This window comes from Daucus carota, chromosome 4 (genome assembly GCF_001625215.2).
Source record: "Daucus carota subsp. sativus chromosome 4, DH1 v3.0, whole genome shotgun sequence".
Taxonomy (NCBI): Eukaryota; Viridiplantae; Streptophyta; class Magnoliopsida; order Apiales; family Apiaceae; genus Daucus; species Daucus carota.
Genome location: NC_030384.2, coordinates 40,451,117 through 40,473,404, shown reverse-complemented (window position 1 = coordinate 40,473,404; position 22,288 = coordinate 40,451,117). Strand labels below are relative to the sequence as shown.

General features: G+C 34.4%; 4 protein-coding genes across 4 annotated transcripts; 2 read left to right on the top strand and 2 right to left on the bottom strand.

Moving 5' to 3' along the window:
* Positions 1-425: 425 nt before the first annotated feature.
* Positions 426-4,352, top strand: LOC108216382 (MICOS complex subunit MIC10). The gene is made up of 3 exons (XM_017389137.2): positions 426-726; positions 2,969-3,072; positions 4,040-4,352. Exons 1-3 carry the CDS (start codon positions 597-599, stop codon positions 4,043-4,045), a joined length of 240 nt encoding a protein of 79 aa, XP_017244626.1. The 5' UTR covers positions 426-596; the 3' UTR covers positions 4,046-4,352.
* A 958-nt stretch (positions 4,353-5,310) lies between these two features.
* On the bottom strand, positions 5,311-5,724 carry LOC135152305 (uncharacterized). Its single transcript, XM_064092200.1, has one exon. The coding sequence runs from the start codon at positions 5,722-5,724 to the stop codon at positions 5,311-5,313; it is 414 nt and encodes a 137-aa protein (XP_063948270.1).
* Positions 5,725-15,311: 9,587 nt separating this feature from the next.
* Positions 15,312-15,949, top strand: LOC108217821 (uncharacterized). The gene is made up of 2 exons (XM_017390710.2): positions 15,312-15,574; positions 15,679-15,949. The coding sequence occupies exons 1-2, from the start codon at positions 15,351-15,353 to the stop codon at positions 15,809-15,811; spliced, it is 357 nt and encodes a 118-aa protein (XP_017246199.1). The 5' UTR covers positions 15,312-15,350; the 3' UTR covers positions 15,812-15,949.
* Positions 15,950-20,307: 4,358 nt separating this feature from the next.
* Positions 20,308-21,626, bottom strand: LOC108216648 (uncharacterized). The gene is made up of 2 exons (XM_017389474.2): positions 21,202-21,626; positions 20,308-20,910 (listed from the first exon to the last, which is right to left on the bottom strand). Exons 1-2 carry the CDS (start codon positions 21,512-21,514, stop codon positions 20,579-20,581), a joined length of 645 nt encoding a protein of 214 aa, XP_017244963.1. The 5' UTR covers positions 21,515-21,626; the 3' UTR covers positions 20,308-20,578.
* Positions 21,627-22,288: the final 662 nt, after the last annotated feature.

The window sequence follows — 22,288 nt, the reverse complement described above, 5'->3', positions numbered from 1 at the left end:
AGTCCATGAAATTTATGAGTCGCAATGCCTACACGTTGCACAAAATTTATAAATTATAAGCGTGTAAATTAAAAAATATTCACGTTACAAAATTTTGGCAAATCTACAAATTACAAATTTTATAAGCTGCGAGACTTACAACTTACGGAACTTACAAATTACAACGTTTATAAAATTTATAAATCACAGAGGAGATTACGAAAGCCACAATTTATAAAGAACACAACTCATAAAACTCAACTGCCCTTTGAGTACAATAAATTAAGAAAGTAAAATTTGATGGTCGAAAGACTTGATAGTGTGCCCCTAAAATTTTATAACATCTTATTTAATTGTAATTATGAATTTATATAAATTTATTTAAATATTTTAACACAATTACAAATTATTATTAATCTTTTGTAAATAATAAAATTTTGATAACTACGTGCCAAAATCGAAAGGAAAAAACAGAGAAAATATATACGCGTCCAAAAATGCAAAAGGGGCAAATAAATTGAAAGCGAAACAGATTGAGATTAGGTAATTGGATTGAATTTGAGATTGTCGATATATATCATACATAGTTGAAAGTGCCGCTGGAACCCCCTTGAGAAATGGCAGAAAACAAACAAATCCCAGCACAATACGATGTTAACGCAAAGTGGGATGCTTGTCTCGATTTGGGCATCCGTCGATTCGTTTACTCTTCTGTCGGCGGCGCTTTCGCCGGTCTCCTCCTCTTCCGTACGCCCCCTTCCATCTTTAATTTTTTCTTCATTATTTTTTGTATCTAATTACATGTTTTGTTACATACATTTCATGTTGCTTCTTTTCCGGCGTATCTTTATGCCGCTGGATGCTATTTATGGAACAAAATTGTATTTCATATAAGTGACTTAGCTTGTAACTTGAGATGTTCCACCCAGAACTAGGATCTGGAGGGTCTGAGATGTGGATTTTGTTTTCATAAAAAGCCCTAATCTTGGATAGCTGGGGTGGCGTTTATATGATGGATGGGGATTGATTCTCTTTTTGTGCCTGTTTTTCTGATGCAAAACTTGTCGGATTGTTGTGTTCGAGTTTTTACTGACATTATTGTGAAAATATCATGTGTTATTGCTCAGTTCGTTTACAAAAAAGGACTCAGATGCAATTTTGTGAACAAAATTTTAAGGGGTTAGGGAAGAATGAAATATAACAATGCAATTCAAGTCTTTTAACTTGAGCTTTCATTCTCAAATTAGTGGGCTTCGAGCTCAGATTTGGAGGAATGGAATGAGGGAAGGGGAAAAATATAGAAAAATTTACCCTTAGATAGTATATTTACATCAATCCCTTTCAATTTCGGGCCTTTAAACCATATGGAGCATTGTATTTTGTACAAGTGTATATGCAATACAGATTGCAGGCACTAGTTTGATATTTAGAAAGAAAGAGTGGGAGGTAATCTGTTGACAAAATATTAATATATCAAATTTAAACATTAAGCTTGTAGGGAATGTTGGGAGGCTTAGACTAGACCAAAAAATCCGCCAAAAAAAAAAGGCAGATAGTGCCACCATCCCATTTTTAAGGGACTAATCCTATTTTTGGGGTCAAATTGGCCAAATTGTGACTTTGGATCATAAATTTTCACTTTTATATCTGATGATTTTAAAGATTTAATTTAATTGATGAACTAATGTAGTTTATTACTCCCTCCGTCCCACCCAATTCTTTACATTGGGTTTGGGCACGGAGGTTAAGAAATATGTATAAAGTAGTGGAAAAGAGAAGGAAAAGTGGGTGAAGTGGTGGGACCCATTGATTTTTAAAATATAAAAGGGAGTTGGTGGAGTAAAAGTAGTGTGAAAAGGAAGAAAAAGTGAGAAAGTGGTGGGACCCATTAACTATTTTAGGAAAGTTTTGTGATGTAAAGAAATGGGTGGGACGGCCAAATAAGGAAACTGTAAAGAATCTGGTGGGACGGAGGGAGTACAAGCTTACCATATCATGTAGAGGGGATTTTATGTTACATTGCAATTATTTCAGATTGCATCTTATAAACGATAGTAATAACTATTTTTTTTGCATTACCAACCTGTTTACTATCCATATTTGTTATAAATAGGGATGAGCAAAACCGAACTGGAACCGAAAAACAAACCATGGAATTCAGTCCGGTTTTGTTCAAACTTTTTTGGATTTCGTCTATTTGTGTTTTTGTTCTGGACCGAATAGACCGAAATATATATAGTATATGTTTATTATTATATATTTATAGACTATATGTTAAACAAATGCAACTTTGCTCTACCCTAGCGCCAACTTATTTATTGATTAATTTGCATATTTTGTAAATTGTAAGTCTAAATCATGCAATTTAAATTTGTATGAAGAACTTATATTGATTGTTACCTTATTGATTTACTAATGTGCCTAGATATTAATCTCTTTATTCTTTTTTCACGTATTTGTATTCATGTTTCCGTCAAAAATTCTTTGAATTTTATTATATTTTAAAAATAATCAGTTTTCAAGGACCGAACCGGACTCGGTTATTGACAATTTGGTGCTCGGTCTATCCAGTGTTGTCCGTTTCTAGACCGAACCGACCAAATGCTCAGCGCTAGTTATAAATATATATAACCTTTTGCTATGACATTGGAGAATAGGACTAAGTGTGCTTTACTGTAAGCACATTAATTGGTAAGTTTGCCTTGTAGCTTTCTTCTGTATGCATGTCCTTTTGACCCTTTTTGGTGCCGATTTTCTCCCTGAAGATTGTCTTCAGATAGGTTTTTTGTGGCTTGGTCAAGAGTTGGGGCTAGGCCCTGATGTACTCTTTATTTTGTTATACACTACCTAATTCAGAAAAAAGAAAAATAAAAGGAGTTGAGGTATTGGTACAATTGGTCTTGTTAGTTTTCAAGGCACTAACCACTCTTTCCAGCCTTTAGGATATTTATAAAACAAATAATTTGATATATCTTTAATGTTTTATCAGGAACTCCTGTGACCCGCTGGGCATCAGTAGCTTTTGGTGCTGGATTGGGTATTGGTTCTGCATACTCAGAGTGCTCTACTAAATTTGACGGGACTTCCAAAAAGGTAGAGGGTTTGACATCAATCTAATATTTGTGAATAATGTTGATTTTGAAGCAACTTAATTGCAAATAGTGTATATATGAAATTGTTGCTATACTTCTTGCTTTTGTCTTGTTGCTAATAGCTCTTACAATATATAAGTACTCTTAGTCTCTTACTAGTATTAATTTGATATTAAAAGTCCTAAATGTATTTTATTTTTATGTTTTCATTGCCAGCATTTGGCACATTGAAACTTCTGCTCTTTTCTTTTAGGGTTGATGACGGCTTGTCCGAAATTTTCATATCTAAATTATAGACTTCTCAAATCTATATATTCTAGCATTCATGCTATATTGCATGTCAAAGTTTTAGCTCTACCAAACCTTAGTGTATGTTGCACTCATTTTTTCCATGTGTGTCCCGAACAAACTGATTTGTGCTCATGCGACATTGATCATGTAGCAGTAGCAGATGACCTTAGAAATGTTGAAATGTATATGTGATGTAATAATTATACATATAGACCCGCTTACTGATATTGACCATGTTTGAACATATACATATGTCTTGGGTATAGTTGGGATCTGTAAATCTTTAGCAGCTATATGTTATTAAGCAACTTCTACATTTCACATATGTATGCCTGTTTATAACAAGATAACAACAATATGGTACATCAACTAAATCGGAAAATATCAGTGGCCCAGTCTGCTGCTGCTGTTGAAATTCAGCCTTCACCCTCAGCATTGACGATGGAAAGAACAAGTCAGTTGTGAAATGATTGGTTCATGGAGGATCATTATATTCCCCATCTCGACTTGAGATGAGGAAATGCACTAATGAAAAATAATAACATAGTCTTTTTGCATATCTATGTTTGTTATGGTCGGGATCATGGATGCTTTACGTCTATTTTATCAGTATTTTACATCGATTCTTTTTAAGTAGAAATTGAATCAACTACTCACTTTATTAGTGTCATTTTCAGGACTGATCGGTGTCCGTGGATGCAAAGTGAAGATTGTTGTTACGGCTGTGCCTAGTACCAAATATTGTTTTGGATAGTTAAAGTTGATGTATCTTAACCTCTTCTGTTTTGTTTGATGGCAATTTCATGAATTTGCAAGAACATACAAAAAGAGAATAATAATTGTATCTATTGCAGCACCATCAACTTGCTCTGTGTATTTAATCACTTGAAAGTGGTTAAGTGCTGCACTCCCTTAAATCTACAAGGGTACTTACATACTTTATTCGATATTAGAAGTTAATATTGAAGGCAAATTAACTTGATTTTTGCATTTGTTAGCTGTCTTCTTGTTGATAAAAACAATGTTCAATTGCCATGGATATACGAAAACATATATCTTTATATGACAGAATAGGTACTCCCCTCCCCCATTATGGTAGCCAATAGGTGCTTTTATTTTGCATGTCTACCGAAGTGCAGGAAATTAATAATTCTCTGGTAATATTGACAGAAAATTTTCATTCCAAGTAAAATTTTGGAATTTGAAATTTTATTGTCAACAAAGACTTTATATAAGTATGCTGTTCTTTTTTGGTATTTTTTCTGACCAGAAATTGCTAAAATACCTGAAGAATGTTAAAAACAAGTCAGTTGTTTCATTGCTTCAAGTTGTATTTCTCATTGCTTCAAATTGTGTGTTTCACGAGAATATTAAACATATAATATTCAAATTATCAATTAATTATTAATATCTTTCAACTTTAATGAGCATTAATATTATTGTTAAAAATTGTTTTAGGAAGAAGGTATATTGAGAAAATTTTTGATTATGTCGATGTCATATTCTTAACAAATTGTACAAGTAGTCATTTTCCAGAAGTCTGTTTGAACCCTACTTGTATTCCCGTTACTCCTCTTGTTCGGCCCCATGCATATGCATGTACAGAACAACATTATAACAGGAAATTCGATTTCTCTATAGCAATCATCCTCTGCTTGTTTATGTGAATTGTAAAATCCAGAAAGCAGGATGTGTTAGTGGATCCTGGTTGACTGAAAAAATCTTAAACTTGCAGACCAAGTACAAGAAGCTTGTAGCAGAGAAAGACAAAACCCCAGAGCATTTTTTTGTGAATTAAATTTTGATTATATATTTTTATTCAAAAAAGAAAATTAAAAAATAATAATTTTAACTACTCAATTAAAGTGGTCAAAGTCAAAGCGTCAAATAATAAAAAACTAATCCGCTTATTCAACTCATGGTTTATAGAAAAATTTATTGTGACTTATTAATTAAATATACCTAAGGAAACTAAAAGAACTAAAGTTACATTAAGGATAAAATCTAAATCTGTGTCAACCTCGGGCTCGTTTTTCTTCTTCATCTCAGCCCTCATCTTCACATTCTTTCTTTCTTCCTCTTCTTGAGCTTTTTCCTCCGCTAACTCTCTTTTCTTCCTCATTTTCTCGCGCAGTAAAACCTCTTCATGTTTCGCTCGAACACGATCATCGCAAGCTTTTCGAGTTTTGGTGTCCTTGAGGATCTCATACGAGTTTTGGAGTCTCTGAAAATTCATGTGAGTTTTGTCTGGATGAAGTTTTAAAGCTTTTGATTCATATGCTTTTTTGATTTCTTGCAGAGAGAGTTTGGTACCTTGTACACCACTTGGTAAACCAAGAATAGCATAATGATCTACTTCCATTGTTGAAGTGTGTGTGATGGATAATGTATAGATGAGGCAGGAATTATGCTGGATTTTATTGGCAAAGACTTCTTTTACTATTCGAATTTTAATAACAACAAAACACTGTTACGTGTCATGTCGTTTTTTATATTGCTAACCACAAATTCTTCTTCCTTTAGTGAAACAACGCCAGCATTCCGTTCGGTCATTACCCCGAAAGAAAACATAAGAAAGGTGATTATTCTTTGTGAAATTTTGTTTTTTTTTCTTACATCCGACAACCTATTGATTATGCTCCAATATAAATATTGTAATCAAAACATAGATTAATAATTATTTTTATAAATTGCAGGACACTAAATTAGCTGAACAATAATTCTTGTTAAAGTTTAAAAATATTAATAATTTATTGATAATTATGTTTACGACTATTTTTTTTTTTGAAATATTGTTTAAGACTATTTATAAATGATAAGTTTTATATATATATTTGAATAATTATATTAAACATATTATTTATGATTATATTACAAATATATGGCGGGTACTCCAATACTTTTGTGTACTCAAAAACATTGGAGTATTGGTGTACTGGTTATAATTTTTTAGTTTAATAATAAATATTATCTTTGATTATCCAAATATATGTATAATTTATCATTGATAAGTTATATTTAATATAATTATCAATATTCTTCGAACTTTAACCAACATCAAAATTATTGTTAAAAACTTTTTTAATGAAAATGGTATATTGAGAAAATTTTCGATTTTTGTCGATTTCATATTCTTAAAAAATTGTACAACGAATTGTAGTCATTGTTGAATAATGAAAACGACTATACGAGAGAGATTAGGGATATATATACTTGGTATCCAACAGGCAACAGTAACTAGAAGTCTGTTTGAACTCTACTTGCATTCCCATCACTCCTCTTGTTCGTCCTATAGCAATCTAGAAGTCTCTGTTCGTCGTAGATTTTAGTAAAAGATTCATAGTTATGTCTTCAAGAAACACAGTTCAGAAGTCACCAGTTAAAGAAAAGCTTGTTGGAGAAAAGACTATTGAAAAATCCTCGAAAGCTGAATGTCTAGAACAAGGACTTGGAGAAGAAATGAATCATGATGCTGTGCAGGGTGAAAACAATGTAGTTAAACAGACCCCTGACGAGGAAACCGCAACTGGAGAAACTGAAACTCAAGAAGATGAACAAAGTCTTGAAGAACAAGTGCATGATGATCCGTCACTTTCAGGTTTTGATTTTAAGCACCTGAAGGTGCTTCAGAACATCCCAATTTCTTCTTTTTATGGTGTTGATTTTGATAATTTAAGCCTACCACTTCATCCTTCATCCGATGTTGGTTCGTTTTATGGTCTTGATACGGAGTCCCTAGCAGCAGAGAATGCTGCATTGGATGAGTTTTATGCTGAAAGGAAAAGCAAAACAGCTTCTTGTGGAAATGATCAATCTTTTGCCAACAAGTGCTCCCAACAGCGTCAAGATCAATTTTGTGGCAATAAGTGTTCTCAGGATCAGAGTCAAATTATATTATTTCCTGAATCAGCAAGTGAAGAAGATGATGACATTAGGATCTTGGAATTATTTTTAAAATACACACTATATTATGGGCTTATACCTGATGTTCTTGGCCAGCCTGCAACTAGATTTGGCCCAGATCATCCTCTGCTTGTTTATGTGAATTGGAAAATCCAGAAAGCAGGATTTATTAGTGGATCCTGGTTGACTGAAAAAATCTTAAAGTTGCAGACCAAGTACACGAAGCTTGTAGCAGAGAAAGGCAAAGCCCCAGAGCATCAAGAATTTCCCACACCTGGTGACTATAGCTTTTTTCAACTGTCAAGAATGATATGGGAACGAGACGGAGAATTGGATACTCTTAGGGAAGTTGATGTGCATTGCAAAGATAATGTTGAACTAGAACCTGTGGATATTGGGAAGCTAGTGATTGATGATCAGGAATAAGTGGAGCTAGCTCTTTCATCTTTTAGTGTGTCTCTCATGATCAAGGTATCAACATAAGTTTATTAGGTTTTGAATGTGAAATTGGTAGACGATATGCAATTCATTAGTACTTGTCAGAATTCTCCAAAGCACCACACGAATGGGCCTCTGGTGAACACTAATTTCTGCTGATTATTGTTAGGCGTTCATAATAATTTGCAGTTTTAGACAGTGAATCTTGTTCTTATTATAATATCTATTTCTGTTTTCTTTCCTTTTATCATATAAAGTCCAAAGTTTTATTCATTTTGCTGTATGATGGCACTACAGTTAGTAATTTCCTTGTACATGGCTACTCCTGCTGCTATAGAATGCAACTTAACAATATTATTACACGAAAGTAGAGCAGCAAAAAGATGCAATTATTATATAATCTGCTATACTGATCAAGTGATTATCTATGCTTGAGAAAGTGGAAAGTCTTTCATGCTTGACTGCTTGCACTGTTATATCAACACTGGATGATCATTGCTCAACTTTTCCTGATGTTTGTGTGATTCAACATAGGCACTTGAATCTTTTAGGAGTGACAGGCAAATGGCTAGGAGTTGTTTTTATAGTTCAGATCAGCTGCATTTTGCTTAAATTAAGACAACTAATAGGATTTATGTTCTACTTGTCGAGATATAAATGTTTATTTCAAGAGATCAATTCTATTTTAATTATGATATTTTCAAGTATTATAATTTTAAAAAATTATTGATTTTTAGATAAATCATAACGAGTAGCCGACTTTAAATTTTTGGTTAATATCTAGACCAACTTTAAAGTTAGTTTACACAATAGTGATTGTCCCTAATTTTATTTTTTAAAAAGTGACCTGTTTGAACCTCGAGCTGGTTTAATAAAATAATTGGTACTTAAATTGATAAAAAGAAAAGAAAAAAGCTGCTATCACCGAATTTTCAAATAAACCCCTAAACAAATCGAAACCCATTAAACCCAACTAGGTGGATTAAGTAAAAAGAAAAAAAAAAGTGTCGTTCCAGTTGGTTATTTTCCCTCGCTTTATCAGTTGAATTTCAGTTGCACATACACGCAGAGTGGCTATATATACTATTTCGCTGCCAAGATTTTCTTTCTGTAACACTCCAACTCTCTCTTTTCCGGTCCTGAAAAATCACACTCATGTCTTCAACAAACCCAATCTCGAATCCTCCATCTCCCACTTGCCAAGAATCTGAAACACCCTCTAAACAACGAAAAAGCCCAGTTGAAATAGCCTCTGAACAAGTTCTTGATGCCACTTTCTTGAAGAGTCTGCTTGCTTACAAAGTTTCTGTTGGCCCTTTGCCATCTTTTGATGATGGTCTTTTAACTCAACAGGGTCAGGAGCTTCTTGAGTATGTCAATGCTGATCTTGGTAGTGGACTAGTTGTTGATGAAGCCCTTTTGAGGGAAAAGGTCTTGAGGTTGCGTAGCAAGTACAACCAGATTGTCCAAGAGAGACGTGGAGGGCCTGGCGAAGAAGATCTGTCCACGGACTCTGAGAAACTGATTTTCATGCTGTCAGAGAGAATTTGGGATCCGGAGTATGAGGATTATGGGTTTCTTGAAGTTAATGTTGATCAAGAAGTTGTGGTTTCTGGATATAGGCAGGGGTTGCAAGATCAGGATAATCAAGAACTGTTCTTGTTTCCTAATTCAACATGTGAAGATGATGATGATATTTCCACTTTGGTGAATCTTAATATTTACGGAGTCTATGATGAGTCTTTTCTGCCACCTTTCATCGATGAGCCTGGGCAGAGGCATTCTCTGGCTGATTTTATCAATTCCAATCGTAAGAACAGGGGAAAGGTTAATGAAGCCCTTTTGAGGGATACAGTCTTCAAGTTGCAGACTAGGTACAAGAAAATTGTGGAAGAGAAAGGCAAGAATCTTACTGATGAAGATTTTTCAACGTACAATGAACATCTGATTTTTCGACTGTCAAGAAAAGTTTGGGGAAAAGAAGAGGAAGCTAATGCTGTTCGTGAAGTTCACACTGTTATGGAAGCAATGTGAATCAGGAAGTTGATGCTGTTACAGAAGCCATTGTGAATCAGGAAGCTAATAATTGGTATCAGAAATAAGTGAAGCACATTTGGTCATTTATCTGTCATGATCAATGTATAAAAATAGACATATCAAAGTTCTTTAAGTTTTGAATGTAAAGTTGGTAGACAAATCCAGTGCATGAAGCTATATAGATGGGTAGTTCATAATTGTAATATGTAGAACTGTCTCTGATGCAGTAGCACACAGTTTGTTAGTCCGAGATCGAGTCAGTTCACATATTTCTAGGGTTCTGTTGAGAAGTAGATTTTCAGAGTTTGTCTTGGGTGGTTATCAGTATCTGCTGCTTGTTTAGTAAACGTTGTTCTTGTTCTCGGATCCATTCCTCGACTTAGTTTCACTGCTGATCAGACATAGAATGATGTGTCAGCTATGTAAATCATTCTTTCCCCTAAATGGAATGTTTAATTCATTATGTATTTTATGGCACTGAAATAGGTACTTCAGTACATAGGATCTTTTTACAAACATTCTCATCTATATGATCTTTTGAGTGAACAAATGGTCACATCTTCAATGCCTTCTTGCATTGCTGTTTTTAGCCTCTGCTGAGTTTTTTCACTTTTTAACATTCTGATGAGCTGCATTTCATATTATTTCTAGCAATGTATAGCAATTGATCTCTGGCTTTACTGTGAAAGATGATTGAGTGCTCCTCGCTCTTTTTTCTGTTAATGTGCAACTTGAGCAACTAATGCAGCCGCCCATGATAAAAAAATCTGCAACAAAGCGTAATTTGAGTATGGCATTTCATGTGATCACAGAAGAAAGTTAGGATTTGCTTAAGTTCAGGGCTACTACAGTAGTCCTATTACGTCTGTTCTTCATTTTTGTCTGATATTAATGTTTAAATGTTACTGCCTAATGTTGAATTTCATCCATGATTTGAGATTAAGTTTCAGTTGACGAGTACACAAGATATTGTGATTACTACTGTATACTTGTGATCAACTGCATTTGTTTTGCTAGTGCCAGATACTCTATATATGGAACATAAAAACTGGACTCATAATATGTTAATTGAGTGGCCAATGGCTATTCCTAAATGTCAGTGAATTGTTGGGGACAAGTAATTATTAGTGAAATACTTCATCACACAAAAGAAGAGACAACAACATATGCGACTTAACCTCCCAGAATATCATTTTAACCCAGTAGTCACCGAAAATGTTTAGGGGTATGTGAAGCTAATTATATTCAAGTCTCTGTCTATTAAATTTAAGGTATACTTTGGTTGGCAGAAACTGGCAACAACAGATTCAGTGGATAAAGAATTAAATACCATAATGATGGAGCTGTTGTTATAAATGTGGGCTACAGGGATCATCTGTATAGGCAACTCATGGCTTCTAATTACAAGTAGAGGCTGAAATCTTCGATAATGATGAAAATCGGGTCGGATATTGGTAAAATCTAAATTAAGATGGAGTGTGAGAGCTGTCTTAATAGAAACGACGCTCTGCATTGATCCAAAGAATCACGAGTTCGAATCGTCGGTTGTCGGGTCCACCTGAGATTAAGATTACTGCATGCTATTGTATATGTAAACGGCTATTCTTCACTTCGGAACCCAAAATTGAGTTCATTTTCATGACGGCTGAATCTAATTAAAATAATTTCTCACATTTATATAAAATAAACAAGATTTTTTTTATTTTTTTTTTGAAAAGGAAAATAAATTTCCATTGATACTAAATATCAAAGATACAATGTCCGATGGAACATAGTTTCCTTCATCCACAAAAGTATACCATCTAACCGAAGAGTAAGCTAGTACTCCCGGACGCTTAGACGATAGGACCTTTAATGTCCAAAAAGAAAACCCACCAATTGGGCCTCGTTAAAACCTCGTAAGAGTAAAAAACCTATGGGAAAAAAACTCAAGGGGAAAAAAGAGTACCCTACAAAGCAAATATACGTCCTTTACAAAGAAATTAAAAGATAAAACTCGTATCCTCCGATGCTAAAATGATTTGTACACTTATGTCCTTTTCCATCTGCTACCTCTAAAATTTCGTACAGTGTAATATTTGACATTGAACCTGCAAGATATTATAAACATTAAATAAAAATAGTTAGCGAACACTAAAGATAAAATAGTATGGAAATAATTCAAGTACACCAACATTAAATAGTAATTAATTAAAAATAAAAATACGTCAATAAATGACACTTAATTGTGATCAAAACATTCCACAAACATAACTCATAAAAGAGACAATTAAGCCTTCAATTAAGGCACAATTAACAAAACATTAATGCCGCAATTAACGCCGCAATTAAGGCACAATTAATGCATCTTTTCTGAAACCGACACACGGATCTCATCCTCATCCTGATCTCGGAACTGCCGCCGTCACCACCATCCTCTTTGGCTACCACCGCTATCCTATCTCTCCCGTACGAGATCGTGGAATCATTAGTCGAGTCTCGTCGATAGCTTTCTTTAGTTTTTATATATCCATGAGAAAAACAAAAAAACACACAAAGCAAACACGCGCCATGGGATTTCTGAAAAAGGGATTAGGAATCCTCAAGTTTTTAATCGATTTTGTGATTCAAATCGTAGGTGAGGATGAAATAATTCAAATCTGGCTAATTTAGTTTAACAGAGAAATCAGAATACAAGGCATTCTGTGAGCAAAGTCTTTATTTGAATATACCGACAAAATATTGAAACAGCGATGAGAGCCATCGGGTGAGCCTGATGAGAAAGGATTTGAACATGAGATTCTTATTGGCTGTGCACAGAAAAATATTGTTGATGGAGATGGATGCATCATATAAAAAACACAGAGACAACGAAAAAGATAAATAAACAAGAATTTATTCAGAAGAAAAGCTCACATTTATATAATTTTTAGTTTTAAGTAATTATAGGTGTTTAACATGTATTATTTACAGAAACAGTTATGCCTTTAATTACTTTTCAGAAGTAACCCTTTGAAAAATAGGATAAACCACCGATCTCCCGGTTCCCAACCAAAACTAAAAAATTATGTTTGAATTTTTTTTTTTGCTAATTAATTATGTTTGAATTTCAGTTAAACACAATGACTCCTTTACCCACCATGCCTATAAATAATAAATACACACGGCACCATTACGAATAAAGGAATTGAAGCAGAGCTTTCGTTAGTCACAGGAAACCTAGTTATGTCTTCAAAAACCAGAAACCTATATTCATCTCTCCCTTCTCAGGAAACCAAAACCAGACGTCCCCTTAAACAAAAAAACCCATTCAAGAAAATTCTCTCAAAGGCCAAAAAGATTTTCTCAAGGGGCAAGGCGCAAAAACAAGAAATCAATGAAGTGGAAGATATTGATCTTGGTCTCTGGTGGAAGGACTTAATTGCTGAAATTATTGAATCCGGAGAGACCCCTGTTGATGAGAAGGCAATCAAGAAAACCCCAGAATCCAAAACCTCAGGTGATCAGGAGGAAATCAAGAAAACCTCAGAAGCCAAAACCCGAAAACAAGAACTCCAAGAAGAAGAGACGGTTGGTGTGCAGGGTGAAGTTAATGTAGTTGAAGAAATTCCAACTGGAGAAACTCAAGCCAAAGGAGAAGATAATGTTGATGACCTTCTCTTGCAGATGAGGCAGACTAAGATCAAGGAAAAGAGCTGCGTTCCTCTGCCTTGTGTGTCACGAGGGTCTGATGTAGAAAGCATTCAAGAAGGCGTGGCTCGTGCAGAAGAAGGTAGTTGTGAACAAGGGGAACAAAGTGTGTATCCTTCAGGTTTTGATTTTCAACACTTACTGGTGCTTCAAGATTTCCCTCTTTCTTCTTTTTATGGTGTTGATTTCAATAACCTCAATCTGCCACTTAAGCCTTCATCCCAAGTTCAATCATTTTATGGTCTTGATGAGGAGTCCTTGGTAGCAGAAAACGCTGCATTAGATGAATTCTATGCTCAAAGGAAGTGTGAAAAATTTGCTTGTGAGAATGATCAATCGAGTGGAAAGCAGTGTCCTAAGGATCAGAATCTGTTATTTCCAGAATCGGCAAGTGAACAGGATGATGACTTTAGGACCTTGAAAAATCTTTTTGGGTACAAACTATATTTTGGGTCTTTACCATATGTTCTTGATCAGCCTGCAACTACACTTGGCCCACAGCATTCTCTGCTTGCTTATCTCAATTCCGAACTCCAGAAAGGAGGATGTATCAATGAATCTCAGTTGACTGAAAAAGTCCTCAAGTTGCAGACCAAGTACAAGAAGCTTGTAGCAGAGAAAGGCAGAAACCCAGAGCGTCAAGATTTTGCTAAACCTGGAGGTGACTATAGCTTTTTTCGACTGTCAAGATTGACATGGGAACGAGATCAAGAATCTGATGTTCATCAGGAAGTTGATGCACATTGCAAAGATACTGTCTAACGGAAGCTGTGCATATGGGGAAGCTAGTAAGTAGTAATCGATGATCAGGAATAAGGGGAGATATCTCATATACATCAAAATTCAATAGATTTTGAATGTAAAGTTAGAAGGTTTAGTTCAATACGATGGAATTTACTGTCCATAATGCAGTAGCATACTAGCATGTCATTTGGTAGTATGAGATTAAGTCAGTTTTACATTTGCTAGGGTTGTGGTGAGAAACTTTCTTTCAGCTGTGACAGTCTTTGGTGGTTGTAATAGTGGTAAACGTTGTTCTTGTTAAATCGATCCATTCCTCCTCAATTTAGCATCATTGCTGATCATTCATGATGTTTAATTCATTATGTTTTTTCAGCATTCTGTGTTCAGTATTAGTTTAGTACATTGCTATTAGTGCTGCATCTATGTAGCAGCAGTGTAGTGGTAACTGTATCTTGTAGAATACATAAGAGCATGGCCATCTCAGTACAGAGTTTATTACAGCAGATAATTAAGTAGGAGATATATACTATCAGTACTCTTTCAAACATTCTGATCTATGTGATCTTTTGAGTGAACAAATGATCACGTGGTTGATAATTTTGCACTACTATGTAGTATATATTTGCCTCCGCTGAGCATTTCATTTTTAAAGGTTTTAATGAGCTGCATAATCTGTGCACACAAGGGCTTGGCAACCAAAGGTCAGCTACAGCCTACAAGGCACCCATCAAAATCTTATGAAGAACTCACTGAATTATGTTCCTTCCTTGTATTACCTATCACCTAATTTTCCATATATATTAGTACTTGGAATTTGAGTGTGTGCTTGAGCTAGGAGTAGCCAAGTAGGACTATTGGTTGCAGCTTCCTGTTTTGCAGATTCCTCGCCGTTGGCAACAGAAAGTATTTCGCTTCAGAAGTGCTCTCAGTGATCTACTATAATTTTAACTAATTCCTCCCAGAATCCAATCATGGCATTGCACTTTTTTGAGTGTCAAACTAAAATAAAATTTTTGAAAAGCCAAAGTGAATGCCCTAGTTCTAGGGATGGATACATGGACTCATCAAGTACCTCACAGCTTGTAGGGCTATTGAACTAAACTACTTTGTTGTGATATGACCATAATACCCCTCTTAAGAACTAGAAATTTAAGCCTCATCAATGATTCCTTTAGTGCAGACTGTGTGGCCAATAAAATGCTGCTCACAGGGAAGAATTTTATCATCTTCACCAGTATTTCCTCTCATCTCTATAGAAATAATATTGGCAGAAAATTTTCAAGAATTATAACATCAGCTAAAAGGGAAGAAAGTTATGGGAAAACAGATGACAAACCTTCTGCTTTTCCAATAAAAGTTCCCAAAAAAGTTCTTGCTCAATCTGTCGTAGCAATTCTTGGATTGGGATTCGTTGATGCCGGGTAATTAACTAAAACTTGTTCTCACTGTTAATAGCCAGTCAATAAGTATTATTAAAATTTTGAGATTCTCTGCTTAATATGGAATGTTAAATGTTAATATGCAGGTATAGTGGAGACTGGTCTAGAATTGGTGCAATCTCAAGAGAAACTGAGGATTTACTCAAGTTGGGAGCTTTTGTGGTAGTCCCATTGTGTCTTTATTTCATACTTTCTTTCTCCAAAAAAGTTGAAAACTGATATTCAACAAGTTCATATATTTTTATACTCTTAGCTTTTGTATTCAGCCTGTGTTTTGTACCTGGCAATAAGCTATTTTAGAGTGATTAAACCAAAAAAAGTTACTACTTATACTAGTACACAGTCTAATTTTTTTTTTGAGATGAGTATGACAAAGATAATTCTGTTTTGCTTTCCCTGAATGTAGTCAGTGAATTCATAATGCTTTGTTGGCTGCTAATAACATAGATCAATGCAGCTGTACTGACCTGTGTAGTAGGAGATCTAGTTTGATCATTACATCAACGAGTGTTTAGTGAAAGATGATTATATAGTTGTGTTAAAGTAATTTTTCCAAGATGCTTCTGCTTCTGCTGAAGTGTGTTCTGTAAATGTGAATATTGTGGCTGGAAAATATGCAACATTTGGTGGAGTTAAATGCAAGATTCTAGGCAGGTGCTGTCCGAACCACCTATTGTAAGATTAACTACCTCTTAATACAGTACCACTCTGATGAAAGATAGTTAACTTTCATGAGTTGTCCCACAATTCTACCCATGTTTGTCTGTACTATAAGTTTTATGGAAGATCTAAGTAGCAGAATGAAGCAAAGAGGTAGCTCTCCAAAGAGGAGGGAATGGTCCAGCTAATATTTCATTGATCCAAGCATTGATTCTCTTAATCAGTTTTCTGAGAGCATTTAAGCTAACAACGTTGGAATCGCAACAACAAGCTGATGGGCAAAATGTCTGCAGTTATATGACAGAATGAGAGCCTAAGAAATAACTAGAATCTTCCTTGTAAGAGTTTGTTTGCGGACGCCCTTGCTAAGGCTTAGCTAAGAGCGTTCTGATCCTGCTTTCAGTACAAACTTTTAGTCCAATAAGAGTGTTACTTCACTTATAAGGTCAAACAGTGTGCGCCTAAAATTGAAATCGGGGAAATGAAGTATGGAAATGAGTGAGACGGAGGGGGTAGATTATTAAAGTCTAATTAAAAGTTCTACAACTTGCTATCAAATTGCGCCACGCTCGCAAGTATGAAAAGCATCCTAAATGAAATAGAAAAAGAGGTTATCTATAATGTGCTCATGGACACATGCTGAGCGTCAAATTTTATGTTTTTGACTCATTTTAATTGGTTTATATTTTTAATAATGATAATGATGGACTATCCGGTCTCCACATACAACAACCACATCAATCAAATGAAGCTAAATGCATAAATTTAGCTCTTAATATGTAATCATGCGCACACACTAGACAAATTAATAGAAGAAATATCGTCAATATCTGTATTATAAATGCTTGCGGAATATAATTTAAATTTATTTAGTGAGTTATTTTCATAAGACATGATATTATGAAAGTGTAGTTTATTCATAAAAATGACTTATACCCATTAATATTTTAGCATATAATGATCAATTATTGATTTAAATAAAAGTATAGTCAAAATATGTGGAATATGATGAGAAGACGGCAAGCCGCGGGATGTAAAAGTGTATAACAAAGTTTGAATAGCTCGTTTAGTATTAGGATTTCCCGGTGTTTGTCCATGGTGTGAAACCTTTCCAGCACATTTTGGTTCACATTCTTCGTCAACCACCCTCCAAACATGACATGATGATGAAAGTTAAGCGATCTAGCATGTTTGGGAACCCAAGTTATGGAGTTAAGATTCTTACCCTTTTGTCCTCTCAGGAGTGGAGAAATGAGTTGGAATAAGTGATTCCATTTATTCAATCTGTTTGCACATATTTCTTGCATTGTAGCTTAATTTACCGCAATGCACAAACTTATACACTCCCATATTTGTATCAAGGACAAAAAATCGCTTCAAACGCTGCAGGGAATATGCGCTCTGCCGAAAACATTTTTTTATAATTTTTTTAAAATATTCCTTCCAATTTTTTATATTTGAAACTTATCAGGTAAAATTTTCCTACTATTTTTTATATATAATTTTAAAATTTTGTATTCAACTCGTTTGTAAACACATGGACTGAGAGAGTACTCGATATCAAAAACATTATAGATGATCTAAATACTCCCTCTGTTTTTTAATATATGACGTTTGACTTTTTGGCACACACTTTTAAGTGCTTTGACCGGATAGTTAAAAGTATTATTTTTGAATTTTTCTTTTTCTGAATAAAAATATACAATCAAAATTTTAATTCACAAAAAAAATCAATCAAAAATAATGATTTCTACTATCCGGTCAACCCACCTAAAGTTACGTGCCCAAGTCAAAAGTGTCATATAAAAAAAAACAGAGGGAGTAACTTGCAGAGAAAAAGGAAGAAACATTGACACATGCTGTGTCTCAAGTTTAAAATATATGCAAGGAGAATCTAGTGTGTGCACCATTATCTAATCTGAACCAAAATACAGAGAAAAGGAGAAAAAATTAAAAGAAATGGGGCAGAAGAAAAACACACACGGGCAAAAAAATACAATGTGTCTAAAAGTCATGGCTTGGTACTAAAAATTAATGTACATCACACTTTCTTTTTTTGTTTGAAAACTGAAAAGCATGGAGAGGAAACTTCCACCCTCACACCTCTAAAGAATGTGCAGCTCAAAAGTTTCATTGACTATTGCATAAATTAGGAGAAGCCTCCATCTTGTCATGATAAAGATAAAGCTAGACAAAGCTTCTTCACTTTAGTGTTCTGGCCTTATTCTTTTGTTCTAGGGCTTATTAAGGGACCTTTTCCCGTTAATCATATCCCAATTGCAGATAATCATATTCATTCATATTTCATTAAGATTGAATGAAATTTATCAAACTTTGATATGATTTTAAGTCCAAACTGAAATTCACTGTAGTTATGTTGATTATCATACCGTGAGAAGGCTCAAGGGTAAATTAATTGTCTACATTATGCATATATATGATAATTTTGCGGATTTGCCTCTGGATTAATTAAGTGGTCAGGGTGACGTCCTCTATGGAGAAATTTTTAGCATGAAAATACGTGATAACGAATTCTGCACTTTCACTTTTGAAGTTTTGTATATATCATTTTCTTTTTTGATATTTTTAGCATGAAAATATGTGAGAACGAGTTCTGCACTTTCACTTTTGAAGTTTTGTATATAACATTTTCTTTTTTAAAATTGTTGAACAATTATTCTCGCGTTTTCACTTTTGCGGGAGATATTCATAAGTTTGCAAGTATAGTTAACATAATTAATCAGTTAAACCCAATCATGAATCATCCCTGAATAATTTAGAAACAGCAGAATTCTATCTGCATTTATAGCTCAGTTAATATTTTATATGCCAGTACCCTTTAGAAGGTTGCAAAATCTACCTGCTACTGTACTATACTGATATACTCATGTTTCAGTAGCTGCATGTGAGGCAATCTTTTGCTTCCTTGACAGTAAATGAAAATAAATTAGATAGTATTGCTCAAAAAAAAAAAAAAAAATGGAGTATCTTATATCATGGAAATTTGGTAAATCAGATTTGTCCAACTTAGCCCATTCAGAATCAGTGATAATAGTAGAAATCCAGTCCTACTCATTATTAATAAACAGCTAATAGAAATCTTGAAAGTTAAGAATAAGCAGATCAACTGGGACCTTGCTATGATTGTTACTCCCCCCACCAAAATCAAGGAAAGACTTACTTGACACCCTTACCAATTGTCCATTTTATCTTAAATAATTTCATGTGTGGTTGAAGATTGGTGCAATTGATCTCATGTCATAATCCTTCACCCAATATGAAGCATTAATCTCTTTCTCTCTAACATTCATGCATGGTGGTCCTATAAGGAATGGTCCTTTAAGTAGCTTGAGCCTGCATAGGGGACAAATATGCCATGCTAGCCTTGTGTGTGCCATGTGATGAGAAACAACTCAACAAAAAAGATGCAGTCTACACATGGGATGAAATACAAGGTTTTATGATCATGAAAATTAAACAACTTATGTTTGGTAATCAAGAGTGTTTGTAGTATTTGCAGAGGCACCAAAGCATGTGTACACCCTTTCATTATAATTTAATTCAGTTTCATGTGATGATTAAGGCAATCAAGATACTCTAGATTCTCAGAGGACAACTAAAAGACAATTAGCAGAATATGTTTGGGCCCTTCACTTATCTTCTGATTTAGATGTTTCCAATGTGTGGAAACTCTAATCATATGTCTATTTCTCTCTTAGCATGGTGTGCCATCTTGTTAGAATATAAATGGAACTTGAAGATAAGTTGCACACCCACGGACTGAATCTGAAAAACAATTTCAAATGATCTGATTACGGTTAAAAGGTAGAAACCAAGTCGATATATTCCATTTGATAACGGTTATAGATAAGAACCAAGCGGAAACCAATACTAAAGTATTATCAATGCAACTATTTGTAAAAATTTACAATGTCCTCTAGACATTCTCCTTATATGTAATGATAGTCAACCTCCTCGTGTTATTAATGTTTTACAGATTCGACAAATTTACATAATGTCTTACCGCCATCATTTATAGTCAAGATCGTTGGAGATACCCGTAGCAAATTGCATTTACTTAAAATAGGCAAACATTAGACATACAAGAGAGAATCAAGGACAGAGTAGAAGCAAAATAATGAAGGTGAAATCCAGCATATCATCTCAATCTCTCAAACATCTCTGACTTTATAATCAAGCCCCTGCACTCAAAAGTAGTTATATAAATGTATAGACACGGGGTGGTGGAAGCTAGCTAGCCATATCTTAACTTTAAGTCTTTAACCAAAGTTTAAAGTTGATGAATTTGCATTGCATGTCTCTTTTTCATTCTTTGGTCCTCCTCTTTGTCAGACTTCTTATCCAACCACTATTCACCCTCCCCTTGCCTCCATCCAGCTTACCACTATGGCATGCACTTGTCTTACTCGACCTCTTCCACTTGCTGACCTGGAACAGATGACCAATCCGCTTGCGCCACCTCAATGTCGAGCCACGTGGCTTTACGTGCTCTACCACTGTCTTGCTTGACCCCTTGTCTTCATTCTGCTTCCATGAGAAGTTGCAGTGCTCTAAAGACACCTTTGAAACTGTGTTTGCATTCTTCTCCCATGAGCCTACCCCATTGTTGTTTTCGAACTTGATTGAAATAAATGAATCTGCAATTAAATTTCGAATAAAAAATATCGTTAATTAGTCCAATGTTTAAATTATAGTTGGTCGTTTTGTTTAATCATGATGGATCTGTAGTCACTGCCTAATGAGACAGATTGACCGTTTTCTGACTGATCATGTTACTGATTCAAATCATGATGGTCTTAATAATATACTAATCAAACAATTGTTTTTTCAATTATAAAGAAAGTATTAACTAAAATTATAATCTGTTTCAACATGATGAGAAAGTTGTTAAAATTAGAGAGATTTCAACTAAGAAATATTGGACAAACCTTCATGACTGGAGGAAGCATCACTGAAGTCCAGATCCTGAGATTTCCGGTGTCGAAACTCGAAGCGGTTGAGCAAAGAACCTATGGCAAAGATCTTGGGTAAAGAAGCCACGTTGGCCTGAGGCTTCTGGTCATGACAGAAACTATGGTCTCTAACAAAACTCCTGCTTTTAGCTCTGTGAAGTTGATGAGTTTGCTTTGAAGCCAAAACTATAAGCCTTTCATTCAAGCACATATGACACACTCCTACAACAAATTCTGTTGGGTGAAAATAACAGCCACCCTTGTTGTCTCTGTGATCATAATTATTCATACTAGTAGTATTTTTTCTATCAGAGAAGATTGAGAAAGATTTGAAGAGACCAGTTCTGCCAAGAGAGAAACAAGAGAAAGAGATGAGATAGGTAGCAATAGGAAAACTATGCTTGAGTTTTGGCTATATATATTTGATGCCATTTTAAATTAGTTTCAGAAATATTTGTTAGCATGTCCCCACAATGGCACAATGTGTATATGTAATCTTTTGATATAAGGGAAAATAAAAGTATTTATGGAGTAGGCTATTGCAGAGCATTGCCAGGGAAATGTTGACCGGTCTTTCCACAATCAGTAGCCATTTTTACAGTACTGTTTGGGGACTTTTTGTTCAGCATTACTCCCTCCCCTCAATTATTTACATCGAGAGATGATGGCACGTTTTTGACTTCTCTCATAAAATATGATGTAATAAATTATTTTTAAAACTTTTTTTTAAATAAAAATTTAATGTTTAAATTTTTATACAAAAAAGAAAAAATTTAAAAATAAATTATGAAACTATATTTTATATGTGTCAAGTAATGAAAAAAACTGTAAAAAAAAAAAGGAAAGAGGGAATATATTGGGAGAAAGTTCCATGCCAGGGAGTCAAATTTTGGGTGAAATACTTGACTGGGCTGCTAGCCTGCTATGATTTATGAGATCATAAAATATACTTATTCTAGTCAAGTTTAACAATTTATATTGACCATTTCCACTTCCATGGATGGATATATAGTATCATATATACATAAACTATATTTAAATAAGAATTCATCAGAAAAACGTT